The sequence below is a fragment of the Pristiophorus japonicus genome, chromosome 6 (genome assembly GCF_044704955.1).
Source record: "Pristiophorus japonicus isolate sPriJap1 chromosome 6, sPriJap1.hap1, whole genome shotgun sequence".
In the NCBI taxonomy this organism is placed as follows: Eukaryota; Metazoa; Chordata; class Chondrichthyes; family Pristiophoridae; genus Pristiophorus; species Pristiophorus japonicus.
The window spans coordinates 44,442,949-44,463,656 of NC_091982.1; the positions used below are offsets into that span (position 1 = coordinate 44,442,949).

At 46.5% G+C, this 20,708-nt stretch overlaps 1 protein-coding gene across 3 annotated transcripts in view; it reads right to left on the reverse strand.

Moving 5' to 3' along the window:
• The window catches only part of eda2r (ectodysplasin A2 receptor), a 54,312-nt gene that overhangs the window by 17,587 nt on the left and 16,017 nt on the right, over window positions 1-20,708 (reverse strand). For all 3 annotated transcript variants that reach the window (XM_070882039.1, XM_070882037.1, XM_070882038.1), the window contains exons 7-8: window positions 20,505-20,645; window positions 4,632-4,731 (exon numbers count right to left, since the gene is read on the reverse strand). In XM_070882039.1, coding sequence (XP_070738140.1) covers window positions 4,632-4,731; window positions 20,505-20,645 — 241 coding nt within the window. The remainder of the gene's footprint in view (window positions 1-4,631; window positions 4,732-20,504; window positions 20,646-20,708) is intronic.

Genomic DNA, 20,708 nt, shown 5'->3' on the forward strand with positions numbered 1-20,708 from the left:
TGTAGTGTATATGGATTTTAGCAAGGCTTTTGATAAGGTCCCACATGGCAGACTGGTCATGAAAGTAAAAGCCCGTGGGATCCAGGGCAAAGTGGCAAGTTGGATCCAAATTTGGCTCAGAGGCAGGAAGCAAAGGGTAATGGTTGATGGGTGTTTCCAATGGGGTTCCACAGGACTCAGTGCTAGGTCCCATGCTTTTTGTGGTATATACCAATGATTTGGACCTGAATGTAAGGGGTATAATTAAGAAGTTTGCAGATGATACAAAAATTGGTCATGTGGAAGATATCAATGGACTGGGCAGGTGGGTAGAACAGTGGCAAATGGAATTCAATCCAGAGAAGTGGGAGGTAATTCATTTAGGGAGGGCTAATATACAATAAATGGTAGGACACTGAGAAGTGTAGAGGAACAGAGGGACCTTGGAGTGCATGTCCACAGATCCCAGAAGATAGCAGGACAGGTAGATAAGGTATTTCAGAAGGCATGTGGGATACTTGCCTTTAATAGCCGAGAGCCGAGGCATGGTGTATAAGAGCAGGGTGGTTATGCTTGAACTGCATAAAACACTAGTTAGGCCATAGCTGGAGTACTGCGTGCAGTTCTGATCACATTACAGGAAAACTGCGATTGCATTAGAGAGGGTACAGAGGAGATTTATGAGGATGTTGCCTGAACGGGAGAATTTTAGCTATGAGGAAAGATTGGATAGGCTGGGTTTGTTTTCTTTGGAACAGAGGAGGCTGAGGGGAGACCTAATTGAGGTGTATAAAATTATGAGGGGCCGAGATAGAGTGGATAGTAAGGACTTATTTCCCTTAGCAGAGAGATCAACAACCAGGGGGGCATAGATTTAAAGTAAGTGGTAGGAGGTTTAGAGGGGATTTGATGAGAATTGTTTTTACCCAGAGGGTGGTGGGGGTCTGGAACTCACTGCCTGAAAGGGTGGTAGAGGCAGAAACCCTCATCACATTTAAAATGTTCTTGGATAAGCACTATGGCCCCAAGTTTCCACACACGGCAAAACAGGCGCCCCTCCGAGCTGGGCGCCTGAAAAAAAACGCGGTATTCTCGAGCACCTTGCAGCTCGATGTCTGCTTGGCGCGGCGCACAGGGGGCGGAGCCTACCACTCGCGCCGATTTTGTAAGTAGGAGGGGGCGGGTACAATTTAAATGAGTTTTTTTGGTGCCGGCAACCCTGCGCGTGCGCGTTGGAGCGTTCGCGCACGCGCAGTCTGAAGTAAACATTGGCACTCGGCCATTTTAAAAAGTGCTGCAGAAAAAGTGAAAATTTGTTTATTGAACCCTTGCAAAGGCTTGTATTTTAATTTTCTTGACATTTCTGTGTGTGAGGGAGTGCATTCTGTAATTAAAGATAGACTGTGATAAACGGGACACATGCACTTGTTTGAGACTATTCAAATTTTTTGTAGCTGTTCAATTTTTAAAATGTTTTACTAAAACCACATTGCCCTTCCATGATCAGCACTGAGGCTTCTTGCAGCTTTCTCCCCCTGCCATCGGTCGGTCCCGACGGCAAACGGCTGCCTGAAGCACTCAGGCAAGATTCTTGCAGCTTTCTCCCTCCCCCTGCCGTCGGTCGGTCCCGACGGCAAACCGCTGCCTGAAAGGCCTGCCTGAAGCACTTTCACACAGGTAGGAACATGGTTTATTTAATCTTTTCTTTGCTTATAAATTTTTATTCAGGTTGGATTTATTTGTATAATATTTGTATAAGTATAACTAAGGATTTATTGTAGAATTTAATGACTTTCCTTCCCCCCCACCTCGTTCCCGACGCCTAATTTGTAACCTGCGCCTGATTTTTTAATGTGTAGACAAGGTTTTTTCAAGCCTACAAAAATCTTCACTTGCTCCATTCTAAGTTAGTTTGGAGTACGTTTTCAATGTGAAAACTTTCAAATCAGGCATCAGTGGCCGGACACGCCCCCTTTTGAAAAAAAATTCTGTTCAAAAGTGAAACTGTTCTACTTGACTAGAACTGCAGAAAACTTAAATGTGGAGAATTGCGATTTCTAAGATACTCCGTTCTCCACCAGTTGCTCCTAAAAATCAGGAGCAAATCATGTGGAAACTTGGGGCCAATAAGTGCCGTAACCTACAAGGCTACAGACCAAGAGCTGGAAAGTGGGATTATGCTGGATAGCTTTTTGTCGGCCGGCATGGACACGATGGGCCGAATGGCCTCCTTCTGTGCTGTAAATTTCTATGATTCTATGATTATCACATTGTCGTTTATGGGACCTTGCTCTGTGCAAATTGGCTGCCGCATTTCCTACATTACAGTAGTGACTACACTTCAAAAACTATGTAACTGTCTGTAAAGCACTTTGTGAGGTTGTGAGTGGTGTTGTATAAATTCAAGTTCTTTCTTTCAAAAAAATGCAGGCTGTAGGAAGAAGACAGGTAAGGAATTCCACAGTTTTGAGGCCCCAGCATGGAGTAGGATATGGAATGAGTCTTGATTTCTATATAGTTATGATAGAAGCTAGAAGAAGAGCATTTAAGGCAGTGAGAGTTTGAAGGTTAGTGAGAACAGGACAAAGTTAATAGGAGTAATGATACTAGTGGTATTGGTAAAATAGACTTACCACTATCTGTCTACCTAAAAAACCTATATTAGGGCAACAGCCGAAACTCTGTACAGGTTTTATTTTAGTGTGAGCAGATTGTAAGCAACAGGACTAGTAACTAAGAGGCTGGGCTTTCTGACTGCCCTATGAGAGGCTTCACATGCAATCTGCCTAGAATATCAAAGGTTGTACGTGAGAGCAACATTCTAGTCACCACAAGCTCAGACCAGTTGATCTGCTACTGAATGGAATTTAATGCAGGGCAACCAAAGGCCAACAATTAATTTCATTCCTTCTGATGAATTAACTGGAATATGTATTGCTAGTTTCTGTTTGAGTGAAGTTATTCAAATGGTAAATTGCACCCATTAATTCTTCAAAGTTTTTGTGACATTCCTGAAACCAAGTCCAGAAAGTGTGTCAACTTTATGTTTGTTTTATTTTCTCCCTGAAGAAAATGGAAAAAAACTCCTTTCACTGGCTCAGTTTGGTAAGCACACTACCTGATGTGGTGCCGAGCCATAACAACACAGGGAGATCCCAGACTCCATCACTGCTCTGTGCTGAGGAAGCTCATCTCAGCGGTGCTTTAAATAGGGGGGAGCTGCCATCAACGTTCTCAAAATTTTTTTCATGTGTGGTCCCTTTAAGTGGTTGCGCAGTCCATTCAAATTTCGCGCACGTGCGGTTTCTCCCGTATAGAAGCTGGTGAGCGGCCTGCGCGGGACCTCCAGATTATTGCACGGCCACACAGCTTAGCGAGAATATTGGCTGCCATTAGCCTCAGTGGCCCTTGGCTACTGAGGGGAAAATCAGGAGCGATCCCAGATCCCAACCACTATTTCAATGATTCCTGCTGGAAAATGCGTGTGTGGACGTCAAATTATGCCATACTGAGCTGTGATGCTTCTCTGTTTGAGAAGCTGGCTGACCTCAATGTCCAAGTTCACACCTAATGTTTGAGGTACTGGAGTGTACCTTCAGAAAGATTACACGTCAAAAAACAGAAATTGGTAACGAGCATTGAAAAACGAACATGGGAGCCAGAATTTCTCAGAACGTGAACCTGGCTATTATGCCAGGATCTTGTACACTGGTTCCCTCCAGTGAAGATCTGCCAGAATTTATAGGTCACTGGGAGGACACCTAATTAGCATGGGGCAGGCAGGTGCTACAGGCACAAGTCTGGTGCCTGCCCTGGCCCATGTGGCTGTAAACTCCAGCTCCTGCCCAGGCCTTCCCCAGCCCCACCCTCCTCAGCCCCAAGTAAGATAGATGCTGATCTTCAATTTTTTAAAAAAAATACAATGGCTTCTTTCAAGGGGTCCAGGCTCCTTGGCCTGGACCGCACCAATGGGTCCACAATTGTCCATTTGGAGGCTGCTCCGCCTCACCTCACTGCGTGTACCAGATATGCTTGGTCCTGACTGAGCTTCTGGTGTGGGAACTCCTGTCACAGGGAGCTACTGCCCTTGGCTCCGGCCCCCTTACAACACGTGCATTGTAAGGGGTGAGTCGAGTTCTTCTGCTTACAAAGCAAGTTGGAAATTCCCGGAAAGGATGGAGGCCCGGCGCAACCAGGTCTCCGCTGTTTTCCAGAGGTTTCCGCCGGTCTCTCACAGGAATTGTGGTCGGAGACTGATGAAACGCCACCCCCCCCCCCCCCCCCGGCCATCCCCCCAAGGAATTTCAGTCCCGATTATTACTAAAACAGCTACATATTAATAGAATCATTTATTACAGTACAACACACTGGGAGATCAGCATTCCAGTAACACAAAAGGCCCATAAGCATTTTGATGGAAAATTAATTCTGCTCGTGGTGCAATTCTGTGCAAACCGGATTTTTAAAATCCCATTTGATCGTCACATAACCCCTCAGTGCATTCATGACCAAAGTAATACAAATCACCAACTGCTTAGGGTCACAAGTTTAACCCACCCCCCAACCGCACCCCGCCCCCCCCGCACCCCCAGTGACGTACCCCCCAGTGTACTCTGCTATATTTTGAAGGAAAAGGAATTTTCCAAGCTTACCTCTTGCTTTGGTCTTCGGATCCTGATGGACACAGATAGGCCACGAAACATGATCTTAAGGGACACGGTGCATCTTCAGGCTGAACCACATCTCCTGGCCCTGTGTGTAAAAGCAGTGAAGTGATATCCTGCAGTTACATGGCTTCTGCTGACCAGAAACGCTAATTCAGTTTTTATTTCAGTTGTACCACAAAGAGAAAACGTCAGGCCAGATACAGTAGCACTAGTAACTTTTCCCAAGAGAATTTTCTCCTTCACTCTCCAGCAGACCCTGATTTTTGCTGGGATATAATTTAGTGCGTGTCAAGACACCCTCCTGTACCTTTAAAAAAAAAATCAGTCATTCATGTGATGTGGGCGCCGCTGGCAAAGCCAGCATTTATTGCCTATCACTAATTGCCCTTGAGAAAGTGGTGGTGAGCCACCTTCTTGAAACGCTGCAGTCCGTGTGATGAATGTACTCCCTCAGTGCTGTTAGGGAGGGAGTTTCAGGATTGTGACCCAGCGATGATGAAGGAATGGCGATGTATTTCCAAGTCTGTATGGTGTGTGACTTGGGGGTGAAACTTGCAGATGGTGGTGCTCCCATGCGCCTGCTGCGTTGTCCTTCTAGGCGGCAGAGGTCACTGGTCTGGGAGGCGTAACCATTCCTCATACGTGAGTCCAGGCAGTCAGTGTAAGCAGACTATTGAACAACAGGGCATCATTATATTGAGTCTGATCCTGTTCTTATCAATGTCCACATAGATACAACTCCAAGCAGACGTTTATGAATGTTAATCGCAAGTGAGTGAGATCATTTAAATCAGCACATACTGGCCATCAAATCTGGGATCTCCTTCTGTCTTGATTTCAGAAGAAAAGAAAATCTTGCGCTTTTCACGACCAACGGATGCCACAAAGCACTTTACAGCCAAATAAGTATTTTTAGAGTGTAGTCACTGTTGTAATGTAGGAAACACGGCAGCCAATTTGTGCACAGCAAGCTCCAACAAGCAATGTGATCATGATAATCTATTTTAGTGATGTTGATTGAGGGATAAATATTGGCCAGGGCACCGGGGCCTCGGTTTAATGTCTCATCCAAAAGACGGCACCTCCGACAGTACAGCACTCCCTCAGTATTGCACTGAAGTGTCAGCCTAGATTTATGTGCTCAAGTCTCTGGGGTGGGACTTGAACCCACACCCTTCTGACTCAGAGGCGAGGGTGCTGAGCCACGGCTGGCACTTACACAGTGAGGGTGCAGGCTGGAGGAAGAGCATGCAGGATAGAATAATGAGATCATCACCATCCAAACACCAATGGTGGTGTAGTACACCTTTCAGCACAATGGAATACTCCTATATTCATCCATCTATAAAAGTTTGGCTTTTCACGTGGTTTCATAGGGCAAAGAACAGTCTCATTCACACTTCAAATTGTGACACATGCAAATACCCACAATTGTATCTAATCAAGCACCAGTGTTAAAGCAACCATACTGATTTTCTAAAGTATGGACAGCTAGGAAAAGCTATCAATCATGAGCCAGCAACTCAAAAAACAGCCAATTACTGATTTTCCCCAAATTGATCAATCGGAAACCAGCAACTGAGACAAAATAGAGCAATCAAATCACTCAACCATTTTTTCCCAATTCCATTCATGGTCATGTTTCCTCAATCAGCCAAGTATGTATAGAGCTAAAATATTGTTTTTAAGTCTCAATTTTCAAGGTTCCATGCACAATTCAATTATTCACTAAGAAATCTTTATCCATAAAACCGACCACGTTCTGTTCGCAAACCATCCAGTAAAGCTGAATAGCCGCCGCTCGCGAAATTCTCCTTGGTAGTTTTTCTGACGGTCTCCACTTCTGCCCGCTACTGCCGACCCCTCCTAATTGTGTAATAAAAGCGCACACCACCGATCTCCCGCACAGCCATCTAAATTCACCCGACAGCTTTTTGTTTTGATGCACTGTGTCGGAAGTGTGTGCGACATGGCATCGCGGAGGCCATTCAAGGGGAGGGAGCACTGCTGCGGCCGCCTTGTTTTATTTTCAGCTAACTGCAAGCTCGGGCTGACAATTATGCCCCCGGGTTCGGCCGGGCCCCCAACAGGCAGCCTGACACCCCCTCTTGGGTGCCAGGCCGCTGGCCCAGCGGAAACCCTCCCTGGTGGCCCAGTGGACCGAAGTTTTAAAATGGCGAAGACTCGCCCCTTTAAGAGAAGGGGAGAGCCGTGGTGACGCACATGCGTCATAACGTTATCAGTGCCAGGCCGATGACTGACAGCGGTGCAGACTCCGTCCCTCCTCCACTTCCGCCCCACTCGAGTACTCACCACCGCACTTCCACCTCCATATGACCGACTTCCGGCCCTCTCCAAAAGAATTGCCAAAGAGCTGAATTTCATGCAGGAGGCCACCTCATCCACAGCAGTGGTGAAAACACATTAGAAGCGGTAGGTGCAACCCGTTTCGGGTGGCGCTGAATTTCTATCCCCTGAACTGTTTATTACTTTCTCGTCAGGTATAGCCTGATGAGTGTTTCCAGCAGTTTTTTACTTGATTCTATGCCACGCGTCATGACTGCATCTGTCATGAATGTACATTCTGTTTGTAGCCACCAGATGGCGTCATTGTTGGACGCCACTGAGCAGCACACATATGGTGCTGCCCAGGTGTAAAAGGCCAGCCATTTTGAGAGCCAGGCACTTTTGGGCCTAGATAAAGCAGAGCCAAGGTTGTACCTTGTTCAGTTCAACATTACTCAGTTTGAACCTTTATTGCATACATAACATTTGGTGACGAGAATACAAGAACCTTTGTTTGCAAAATGAGCACGATTGGATTTTTAGAGCATTCGTGAAGGGAGAGGATTGGGCAGACTTTGTGAGCCGTTTGAACCAGTACTTCATGGCTAACAAAATGAAGGGTCGACGATGCAGATCGGCGCCGGGCAATGTTCCTCACTGTGTGCGGTTCAAAGGTCTACGGTCTGATAAAGAATCTACTCATGGCTAGTGATCCAACAGAGAAAACGTACGAGGAGTTGTGTACATTGGTACGGGAGTACCTCAAGCCAGGCGACGGCATCATCATCTCAAGATACAGGTTTTATACACACATTCAATCGGAGGGCCAGAGCGCGGCGAAATTCATTGCCGACCTGAGACATCTAGCGGGGCCGTGCAAGTTCGGGACGGTGTTGGCAGATATGCTACAGGACTTCTTTGTTATCGGTATCAACCATGAGGTGATCCTGCACAAACTTCTGGCGATGGAGGAGTTGGATTTAAAAAGGGCCATCCAGAACCCTCAATCATGTATGATGGACAGGAGTCGAAAGCAAATATCGGTGAAGAACCGAACCTCGGCAAGTACTGTAAATACGATTGATTCGGCGTTCCGCAGAGCGGCACATGGCAAGGCCTATCCGGCTGCGTTCGTGAGGCCTGTGGCTGCCCAAAGTCCACCAGCAGGAATGTATCCGACTTCTCCGTGTTGGCATTGTGGGGAAATCATCGGTACCAGCAGTGCTGATTTAAGCAATATAGTTGCAAACGCTGTGAGAATAAAGGCATCTGCAGATGAGCAAGCGAGCTGCAACACACCACGTGGAGGATGAGAGTCAGACTAGCGCGGATCCAGATACGCAATCTGAGATGCCAGAGGAGGAAGTGTATGGACTGTACTCCTTCATCACCAAGAGTAAACCAATTTTGATTAATGTGAAAGTTAACGAGATACCGGTATCGATGAACTGGACACAGGGGCGAGTCAATCGATCATGAACGAGAGGGCATTTAATAAGTTGTGGGAAACGAAGACTGTGAAGCCCAGGCTGAGCCCTGTTAACGCCAAGTTGCACATGTACACCAAAGAACTGATAAAGGTGATTGGCAGTGCACAAATTAATGTGTCATATAACGGTGCGGTTCACAAGTTAGCGCTGTGGATTGTTCCAGGCAATGGCCCAACGCTGCTCGGCAGGAGCTGGTTGGAGAAAATCAGATGCGACTGGAATGACAAAGGCGTTGTCATCGGAGGAAGATACATGTGCTCCTCGCTGTTTGAACCGGGTATCGGCAACTTCACGGGAGCCAAGGTGCAGATCCACGTGGACTCAGATGAAAGGCCCGTCGATCATAAAGCTCGGGCAGTGCCGTATATGAGGGAGAAGGTCAAAATTGAACTGGACAGATTCCAGCATGAAGGGATCATATCACCGGTCGAATTTAATGAATGGGCCAGCCCCTTTGTTCCTGTTCTGAAAAGTAATGGCACAGTCAGAATCTGTGGAGACTACAAGGCTACGATCAACAGGGTTTCAAAACAAGATCAGTACCCGTTACCGAAGGCTGATGACTTGTTTGCGATGCTAGCCGGAGGGAAGTCGTTCACAAAACTGAACTTGATGTCGGCCTATATGATACAGGAGAAGCGCGAGTTCGGCGCGAGGCGGGAGTTCCGGGGATCGGAGAAGCCTACAAAAGGCCAGTGAGACCAGGAGCAGCGTGAGTTCGGCGAGAGTTCCGGGGATCGGAGAGGCCTACAAAAGACCAGTGAGACCAGGAGCAGCGTGAGTTCGGCGAGAGTTCCGGGGATCGGAGAAGCCTACAAAAGGCCAGTGAGACCAGGAGCAGCGTGAGTTCGGCGAGAGTTCCGGGGATTGGAGAGGCCTACAAAAGACCAGTGAGACCAGGAGCAGCGCGAGTTCGGCGAGAGGCGTGGCTTGTGCAGCTACAGGGGAAAGGCAAAAAGAAGTAGAAAGAAACAGAAAGGGGACGTCACAGCCAAAGGGGTAAGTGATTGGCTGGTGATTGGTGAGTAGTTTTTCTTTTTTCTCTTCTATAACAGTGAGTAAACTTTAGCATGGTTGTTGCCAATTTAAGTGTATCTAAGGGTTAAGTCATGGCAGGAGAGCTCGGTCACGTGATATGCTCCTCCTGTATCATGTGGGAATTCAGGGACACTTCCGGTGTCCCTGACGACTACGTGTGCGGGAAGTATATCCGACTCCAGCTCCTGACGGTCCGCGTTGCGGAATTGGAGCTGAGGGTGGATTTACACTGGAGCATCCACGATGCTGAGAATGACGTGAGTAGCACGTGTAGCGAGCTGGTCTTACCACAGGTGAAGGGTCCACAGCCAGCTAGGGAATGGAAGACCAGCAGGAAGAGCAGTGCAAGGAAGGTAGTGCAGGGGTCCCCTGCGGTCATCACCCTGCAAAACAGATACACCGTTTTGAGTACTGTTGAGGGGGATGACTCATCAGGGGAAGGCAGCAGCAGCCAAGTTCATGGCACCGTGGCTGGCTGTTGCACAGGAGGGCAGGAAAAAGAGTGGGAGAGCGATAGTGATAGGGGATTCGATTGTAAGGGGAATAGATAGGCCTTTCTGCGGCCGCAACCGAGACTCCAGGATGGTATGTTACCTCCCTGGTGCAAGGGTCAAGGATGTCTCGGAGCGGGTGCAGGACATTCTGAAAAGGGAGGGTGAACAGCCAGTTGTCGTGGTGCACATTGGTACCAACGATATAGGTAAAAAAAGGGATGAGGTCCTACGAGACGAATTTAAGGAGCTAGGAGCTAAATTAAAACGTAGGACCTCAAAAGTAATAATCTCGGAATTGCTACCAGTGCCACGTGCTAGTCAGAGTAGGAATCGCAGGATAGCTCAGATGAACACGTGGCTTGAGCAGTGGTGCAGCAGGGAGGGATTCAAATTCCTGGGGCATTGGAACCGGTTCTGGGGGAGGTGGGACCAGTACAAACCGGACGGTCTGCACCTCGGCAGGACCGGAACCAATGTCCTAGGGGGAGTATTTGCTAGTGCTGTTGGGGAGGAGTTAAACTAATATGGCAGGGGGATGGGAACCAATGCAGGGAGACAGAGGGAAACAAAAAGGAGACAAAAGCAAAAGACAGAAAGGAGATGAGTAAAAGTGGAGGGCAGAGAAACCCAAGGCAAAAAACAAAAAGGGCCGCTGTACAGCAAACTTCTAAAGGGTCAAAGTGTAATAAAAAGGCAAGCATGAAAGCTCGGTGCCTCAATGCAAGGAGTACTTGGAACACAGGAGAGGGTTCTGAGCTAGTTAGAATGTGTGAGAGCACAGATGAACAGGATCCCAAGAAAGAATGCAAAAGGCAGGAGGCAACAGAGCAGAATAGCACTGGGGTAAGTGTAAACCACAAGGTGATAGGAAGGGACAATATGTATGAATATAAAGGGGCAGCAGGAGGGGTCAAAACTAAAAATCATGGTTTAAAAACTAGGATTAAAATACTCTACCTAAACGCACACAGCATTCGAAATAAAGTAAATGAGTGGACGGCACAAATCATTACAAATGGGTATGATTTGATGGCCATTACAGAAACGTGGTTGCAGGGTGGCCAAGACTAGGAATTAAACATACAGGGGTATCTGACAATTCGGAAAGATAGACAAGAAGGGAAAGGAGGTGGGGTAGCTCTGTTAATAAAGGAAGATATCAAGGCAGTTGTGAGAGATGATATTGGCTCTAATGAACAAAATGATGAATCGTTGTGGGTGGAGATTAGAGATAGTAAGGGGAAAAAGTCACTGATGGGCGTAGTTTATAGGCTCCCAAATAATAACTTCATGGTGGGGCGGGCAATAATCAAGGGAATAATGGAGGCATGTGAAAAAGGAACGGCGGTAATCATGGGGGATTTTAACCTACATATCGATTGGTCAAATCAAATCGCACGGGGTAGCCTTGAGGAGGAATTCATAGAATGCATACGGGATTGTTTCTTAGAACAGTATGTTACAGAACCTACAAGGGAGCAAGCTATCTTAGATCTGGTCCTGTGTAATGAGACAGGAATAATAAACGATCTCCTAGTAAAAGATCGTCTCGGAATGAGTGATCACAGTATGGTTGAATTTGTAATACAGATTGAGGGTGAGGAAGTAGTGTCTCAAACGAGCATACTATGCTTAAACAAAGGGGACTACAATGGGATGAGGGCAGAGTTGGCTAAAGTAGACTGGAAACACAGACTAAACGGTGGCATAATTGAGAAACAGTGGAGGACTTTTAAGGAGCTCTTTCAACAAAAATATATTCCAGTGAAAAAGAAGGGCGCTAAGAGAAGGGATAACCAGCCGTGGATAACCAAGGAAATAAAGGAGAGTATAAAATTAAAAAACAATGCGTATAAGGTGGCCAAGGTTAGTGGGAAACTAGAAGATTGGGAAAATTTTAAACGACAGCAAAGAATGACTAAGAAAGCAATAAAGAAAGGAAAGATAGTTTACGAAAGTAAACTTGCGCAAAACATAAAAACAGATAGTAAAAGCTTTTACAGATGTATAAAACGGAAAAGAGTGACTAAAGTAAATGTTGGTCCCTTAGAAGATGAGAAGGGGGATTTAATAATGGGAAATGTGGAAATGGCTGAGACCTTAAACAATTATTTTGCTTCGGTCTTCACAGTGGAAGACACAAAAACCATGCCAAAAATTGCTGGTCACAGGAATGTGGGAAGGGAAGACCTCAAGTCAATCACTATCACTAGGGGGATAGTGCAGGACAGGCTAATGGGATTCAAGGTAGACAAGTCCCCTGGTCCTGATGAAATGCATTCCAGGATATTAAAAGAGATGGCGGAAGTTATAGCAGATGCATTTGTTATAATCTACCAAAATTCTCTGGACTCTGGGGAGGTACCAGCGGATTGGAAAGCAGCTAATGTAACGCCTCTGTTTAAAAAAGGGGGCAGACAAAAGACAAGTAACTATAGGCCAGTTAGTTTAACATCTGTAGTGGGGAAAATGCTTGAAGCTATCATTAAGGAAGAAATAGCAGGACATCTAGATAGGAATAGTGCAATCGAGCAGATGCAACATGGATTCATGAAGGGGAAATCATGTTTAACTAATTTACTGGAATTCTTTGAGGATATAACGAGCATGGTGGATAGAGGTGTACCGATGGATGTGGTGTATTTAGATTTCTAAAAGGCATTCGATAAGGTGCCACACAAAAGGTTACTGCAGAAGATAAAGGTACGCGGAGTCAGAGGAAATGTATTAGCATGGATAGAGAATTGGCTGGCTAACAGAAAGCAGAGAGTCGGGATAAATGGGTCCTTTACGGGTTGGAAATCGGTGGTTAGTGGTGTGCCACGGGGATCGGTGCTGGGACCACAACTGTTTAGAATATACATAGATGACCTGGAAGAGGGGACAGAGTGTAGTGTAACAAAATTTGCAGATGACACAAAGATTAGTGGGAAAGCGGGTTGTGTAGAGGACACAGAGAGGCTGCAAAGAGATTTAGATAGGTTAAGCGAATGGGCTAAGGTTTGGCAGATGGAATACAATGTCAGAAAATATGAGGTCATCCATCTTGGAAAAAAAAACAGTAAAAGGGAATATTATTTGAATGGGGAGAAATTACAACATGCTGAGGTGCAGAGGGACCTGGGGGTCCTTGTGCATGAATCCCAAAAAGTTAGTTTTCAGGTGCAGCAGGTAATCAGGAAGGCGAATGGAATGTTGGCCTTCATTGCGAGAGGGATGGAGTACAAAAGCAGGGAGGTCCTGCTGCAACTGTATAGGGTATTGGTGAGGCCGCACCTGGAGTACTGCGTGCAGTTTTGGTCACCTTATTTACGGAAGGATATACTAGCTTTGGAGGGGGTACAGAGATGATTCACTAGGCTGATTCCGGAGATGAGGGGGTTACCTTATGATGATAGATTGAGTAGACTGGGTCTTTACTCGTTGGAGTTCAGAAGGATGAGGGGTGATCTTATAGAAACATTTAAAATAATGAAAGGGATAGACAAGATAGAGGAAGAGAGGTTGTTTCCACTGGTCAGGGAGACTAGAACTAGGGGGCATAGCCTCAAAATACGGGGGAGCCAATTTAAAACCGAGTTGAGAGGGAATTTCTTCTCCCAGAGGGTTGTGAATCTGTGGAATTCTCTGCCCAAGGAAGCAGTTGAGGCTAGCTCATTGAATGTATTCAAATCACAGATAGATAGATTTTTAACCAATAAGGGAATTAAGGGTTATGGGGAGCGGGCGGGTAAGTGGAGCTGAGTCCACGGCCAGATCAGCCATGATCTTGTTGAATGGCGGAGCAGGCTCGAGGGGCTAGATGGCCTATTCCTGTTCCTAATTCTTATGTTCTTATGAGACGTTGAAGAGACTTACGTGCATTAACACGCACAAAGGACGGTTTATTTACCACAGGTGCCCTTTCGGAATTCACTTGGCTGCAGCAATATTCCAGAGGAATATGGAAAGTCTACTGAAATCCATTCCCAGAACCGTCGTGTTCCAAGATGACAGCCTGATCACCGGTCGTGACTCCGCCGAACATCTAAACAACCTGGAAGAGGTGCTACTGTGTTTGGATAGATTGGGACTCAGACTGAAACGCTCAAAGTGCGTCTTCATGGCACCGGAGGTCAAATTCCTCGGGAGGAAAATCGCCGCTGATGGCATCAGACCTACTGACGTGAAAACCAAAGCCATCAAGAATGCACCCAAGCTGCAGAATGTGACGGAGCTGCGTTTGTCCCTGGGTCTACTCAACTACTTTGGTAACTTCCTACCTAAATTGAGCACCTTACTAGAACCACTGTACATGCTATTGAGAAAAGGCGACAACTGGGTGTGGGGCGCAATGCAAGACAGCTTTCGAGAAAGCCACCAATCTGCTTTGCTCAAACAAGCTGTTGGCACATTATGACCTATGTAAACGTTTAGTTTTGGCCTGTGACGCATCGTCATATGGAATTGGTTGCGTACTCCAACAAGTCAATGAGCCGGGGAAATTTCAACCTGTCGCGTATGCATCCAAAAGTTTGTCTAAAGCAGAAAGAGCCTACAGCATGGTAGAAAAAGAAACTTAAGCGTTTGTGTACAGTGTTAAGAAGATGCATCAATACCTGTTCGGTCCGAGTTTCGAATTCGAGACTGATCACAAGCCACTCATTTCATTGTTTTCCGAGAGCAAAGGTATCAATACCAACACTTCATCCCGCATCCAAAGGTGGGCGCTAACATTATCTGCCTATGATTATGTAATTCGCCATAGACCTGGCACAGAGAATGGCGCCGATGCTTTGAGCCGGTTGCCGCTGCCCACACTGGACGTGGAAATGCCACAACCAGTGGATCTAATGTTAATCATGGATGCTTTTGAGAGTGAAGGAATCCCTGTCACAGCTCAATAAGTTAAGACCTGGACCAGCCAGGACCCGATTTTATTGGTGGTAAAGGGTTGCATCCTCAAAGGGGATGGTCTGCCATACCTAAGCAAATCTGTGAGGAGGCCAAACCGTACATTCGTTGCAAGGACGAACTGTCTATTCAAGCAGATTGCATATTGGGGGGCAATCAAGTTGTAATGCCCAAGAAAGAGAGTGAGGAGTTTGTGTGTGAGTTACACAGCACATATCCTGGTATAGTGATGATGAAGGCCATCGCCAGGTCCCATGTATGGTAGCCAGGAATTGATTCTGAGCTGGAAGCATGCGTGCATCAGTGCAACACTTGCATGCGGCTCAGCAAAGCACCAGCGGAATCGCCGCTGAGTCTGTGGTCGTGGCCATCCAAACCTTGGTCCAGGATCCATGTGGATTTTGCAGGTCCCTTCCTGGGCAAGATGTTTTTAGTGGTGGTGGACGCTTATTCGAAGTGGATAGAATGCATAATCATGTCATCCAGCAAGTCCACGACAACCATACAGAATCTCAATGTCATTTTCGCGACACATGGTCTGCCTGACATAATGGTGAGCGACAATAGGTCGTGCTTCACCAGTCAGGAGTTTCAGGAGTTTGTGAAACTTAATGGCGTAAAACATACAAGGTCAGCACCATTCAAGCCTGCGTCCAACAGGCAAGCTGAACATGCAGTATAAATTATCAAGCAAAGCATGAGGAGAGTAACTCAAGGGTCACTGCAGACTCACTTGTCCTACATTTGCTGAGTTACAGGACAAGACCCCACATGCTCACAGGGGTCTCGCCTGCTGAACTCATGATGAAAAGAGGTCTCAAGACCAAGCTATCTCTGGTAAACCCGGATTTAAATAATCATGTTGAATACAGAAGACAAAGTCAACAAGGTTACCACGATCAAGCAGCTGTGTCACGCGAGGTTTCTGTTAATGATCCTGTATATGTGGTGAACTATGGTCAGGGTCCCAAATGGATCGCTAGTACGGTCATGGCCAAGGAGGGCAACAGAGTATTCATTATTAAGCTCAAGAATGGGCAAACTTGCAGGAAACACATGGATCAGACAAAGCTGAGGCACACAGACGAGCCAGAACAGTCGGACGAAGAAACCATTGACGACCAACCAACCTACCATCAGCCTTCAGAGGATTGATGCAACCTCACTTTTTTAAAAAGAGGGAGAGAGAAAACAGGGAATTATAGACCGGTTAGCCTGACATCGGTGGTGGGAAAAATGCTGGAATCAATTATTAAAGATGTAATAGCAGTGCATTTGGAAAGCAGTGACAGGATCGGTCCAAGTCAGCATGGATTTATGAAAGGGAAATCATGCTTGACAAATCTTCTGGAGTTCTTTGAGCATGTAACTAGTGTGCAAAATTAAGGCACATGGTATTGGGGGTAATGTATTGATGTGGATAGAGAACTGGTTGGCAGACAGGAAGCAAAGCGTTGAAATAAACAGGTCCTGTTCAGAATGGCAGGCAGTGACTAGTGGGGTGCTGCAGGGTTCAGTGCTGGGACCCCAGCTATTTACAATATACATTAATGATTTAGATGAAGGTTTGCAGATGACACTAAGCTGGGTGGCAGTGTGAGCTGCGAGGAGGATGCTAGGAGGCTGCAGGGTAAATGGGCAAATGCATGGCAGATGGAGTATAATGTGGATAAGTGTGAGGTTATCCACTTTGGTGGCAAAATCAGGAAGGCAGATTATTATCTGAATGGTGACAGATTATTAAAAGGGGAGGTGCAACGAGACCTGGGTGTCATAGTACATCAGTCATTGAAAGAAGGCATGCAGGTACAGCAGGCAGTAAAGAAAGCAAATGGCATGCTGGCCTTCATAGCGAGGGGATTTGAGTATAGCAGCAGGGAGGTCTTACTGCAGTTGTACAGGGCCTTGGTGAGACCACACCTTGAGTATTGTGTGCAGTTTTGGCCTCCTAATTCTTGCTATTGAGGGAGTGCAGCGAAGGTTCACCAGACTGATTCCCGGGATGGCAGGACTGACATATGAAGAAAGACTGGATTGACTAGGCTTATATTCACTAGAATTTAGAAGAGAGGGGATCTCATAGAAACATATGGATTGGACATGTTAAATGCATGTTCCCGATGTTGGGGAAGTCCAGAATCAGGCGTCACAGTCTAAGGATAAGGGGTAAGCCATTTAGGACGAGTTGAGGAGAAACTTCTTCACTCAGAGAATTGTGAACCTGTGGAATTCTCTACCACAGAAAGTTGTTGAGGTCAGTTCGTTAGATATATTCAAAAGGGAGTTAGATGTGGCCCTTACAGCTGAAGGGATCAGAGGGTGTGGAGAGAAAGCAGGAATGGGGTACTGAAGTTGCATGGTCAGCCATGATCATATTGAATGGTGGTGCAGGCTCGAAGGGCCGAATGGCCTACTCCTGCATTTATTTTCTATGTTCTATGTTTCTATGACTCAAGGGTCATCAGTGAACCCGGAATTTCCATCACGGACCTGTTCAATAAAAATAGACTTGCAATTCCTGACATGGCCACTGCCACCCCTAACAAGTCAGGCATCCAGCCATCAGCCACAACAGACCCAGCACACTCACCCAAGGCTGGAATCGAACTGAGGCGGTCAACCCGGTAGCGCAAAGCACCGGACCTTCTCAACCTGTGAAAGACTGTGATAAGATCTCAGAGGGGCGTATTGTCATGTTTGTTTGTAGCCACTAGATGGCGTCATTATTGGAGGCCACTGAGCAGCATGTACATGGTACTGCTCAGGTATAAAAGGCCAGCCATTTTGAGAGTCAGGCACTTTGGTCCTAAATAAAGCACAGCCAAGGTTATACCATGATTAGTTAAACAGTACTCAGTTTGAATCTTTATTACATACATAACAGCATCGAACTCAAGAGTAGGTGTGTGTGCAGGCCTGGGTTTTGACCTGTTTATGTTGGTGCTTACCCTTTGAAATAAAAAGAACAATTTCGTATTTTAATGGTTAAAAAATTGGGAGGACGATAAATTAGTTGCACTAGCCTCCACTTCTGATTCTCTGATCTACACTCTCGTGGAGCAAGAATCCAAGCTAGGAGCTTAGTCTTACAGTTTCAGTGCAATATTGTGTAATAACACACTGCCTCATCTCACCAAATTATTAAATCACAATGTATCCACCTATGAGCAATGCCACAGGATATCGACTAGTCATTAGTTAAATCTATCAAGAGTCAACACGGCTCAGTTGACAGTATATTTCATCTCTGAGGGAGGTTGCATGTTCAAGTCCCACTCCAAGATTGGAGCTCATATTTAGCCTGAAACTCCAGTGCAGTATCGAGATAGTGCTGCACTTTTGGAGGTGCCTTTAAATGAGATGTAAAACCAAGGTTCTGATGGACATTAAAGACCCCCATGGAATTATTTGAAGAGCAGGAAGTTCTTCTTGTGTCCTGACATAAAAAGCCTTCCTTCAACCAATATCACCAAGAACAATTAATGGTCATTCATCTCATTTGCTGTTTGTGGGATCTTGCTGTTCACAAATGGACTGTAATATTTGCTTATGTGTAATCCATTGGTTGTGAACTGCTTTGGGACATCCTGGGAGCATGATTGGGCACTAGACAGATGTAATATTCTTTCATTCATTTGTATATTACGTTAAATGCATGAACAACTCCATTATAATAGCAGAAAGAAGAATTTCACACAAACATGCTTGTATACTAATATTCCACAGCATAATTTCAGGCGCTGTATTATATATATATATATTTTTTTTTTTTTTTTAAGTGTCGAACTGAGTTTGATCTTCTGTATATATTGCATAATAAGACATGCTCACTGATATGTTAGCTATATTAATGAATAATCTCATTGAAACATATACAGTTCTTAGCGGCCATGACAGGGTAGATGCTGAGAATCTGTTTCCCCTGGTTGGAGAGTCTAGAACTAGGGGTCATACTCTCAGGATAAGGATTGGCGATTTTGGACTGAGATGAGGAGAAATTTCTTCACTCAGAGGGCTATGTATCTTTGGAATTCTCTACCCCAGAGAGCTGTTTGTGCTCAGTCATTGGGCCCAAGTTTCCGCCCTCTGGAAAAACGGCGCATCTCAATAAGGTGTGCCGACTTTCTGGAAGATAAAGGGCACCGAAAACTTACCTTGTGATTCTCCAGTCTCCTCAGGACGTCTTCGTACTCGGCGTGGCGCAGTGCAAGGAGTCGGGGGCGGAGCCAGGTCCCGGCGCTGAAAACAGTGCCGGGACCTCTACACATGCGTGCTAGAGTGTGCGTGCATGTGCAGTAGCTCCAGGCCCCCAAGGCTGTGTGGGAGGGGCCTGAAGCACGCCGCCCCTACCCCTGGCCAAATGGGCTCACCGGGGTGGCGAAGATTGGACTCGAGCCCCCCTCCCCTCCTCTTCAGCTTCACCTTCCGCTCCCCCCACTCCCTCCCTCCCGTTCAAGTCCCGCTCCGGCTCCCCCCCACTCCCCACCTCCCGTTCAGGTCCCGCTCCGGTTCCCCACCTCCCCCCCCCACCCCACCTCCCATTCAGGTCCCGCTCCAGCTCCCTCCCCCCACCCCCGTTCAGGTCCTGCTCTGGCTCCCCCCCCATTCAGGCCCCGCTCCGGTTCCCCCCAACTCCCCCTCTCCTCTCCCCCCCCTCCCCTTACCCTCTTCTCTTCCCCCACCCTATCCTCTTACCCCACCCTCTGAATCTCCCTGTCCCCTCCTCTCCTTTATCCCTCCCTCCTTCCTCCTCGCCCCTCTTCCCTCCCTCCCCCTCCTCTTCCCTCCCTCCCCCCTTCCCCCCTTCCCTCCCTTTTTCCCTCTTCCCTCCCTCTTCCCACCCTCCTCTCCCTCCCTCTTCCTCCCTCCCTCTTCCCCCCTCCTCACCCCCCCTCCCCCCCTCTCATTGTCAGAAACACAGAGAGACACTGACAACGAGAGACACTGACAGCGAGAGAGAGAGACACACTGGGGGGAGGCCCATCCCAGCTCGCTGTTGGAGAGCTCCCAGTGCTGTAGTCGGTGAGTAGAAACTTAATTTTTTATTTATTGATTTTTTTTTGGATTGATTTATTGGTTGATTTATTGATTTATTTATCATTTATTATTGATGATGGCTCTTTATTTGTAAGTGAAGTGTTTAATGTTTGTCAACTTCCCTCCCCGCCATCTCTCGTTCCTACGCCTGATTTATAAGTGTAGGCAAGGTTTTTCTGAGCATACAAAAATCTACACTTACTCCATTCTAAGTTAGTTTGGAGTAAGTTTTCGCTACCTAAACTTGCAAAAATGACGTAAGTGGCTGGACACGCCCCCTTTTGAAAAAAAAATGTTCTAAAATGGAACTATTCTAACTCACTAGAACTGGAACAAACTAAATGACGAGAATTGCAATTTCTAAGATGCTCCATTCTAAATTAGTTGCTCCAAAAAAATAGGAGCAACTCAGGCCGAAACTTGAGCCCACTGAGTGTATTCAAAATTGACAGTTAGATTTTTGGACACTAAGGGAATTGCGGGATATGGGGATAGTGCGGGAAAGTGGAGTTGAGGTAGAAGATCAGCCATGATCTTATAGAATGGCGGAGCAGGCTCGAGGGGCCGTATGGCCTTCTCTTGCTCCGAATCCTTATGTTATTATGATAGGCTTCTTTTACCTGCAGATTGTGCTGCATTCTTGCCGGCACTGATCTTCTGACAGAGTTTAATCAAACCTTCAGTGCTTGTGTCATCCATCTGTCCCTCAGAACATGAAGATTCCACTCTGACTCTTTCAGCCACTGGGGGTCTTGGGCGCCCTGAAAGGTGAAACATGTGTATGAATGAACTCACATGGCACAATGGCATAATGCATTCTGCTG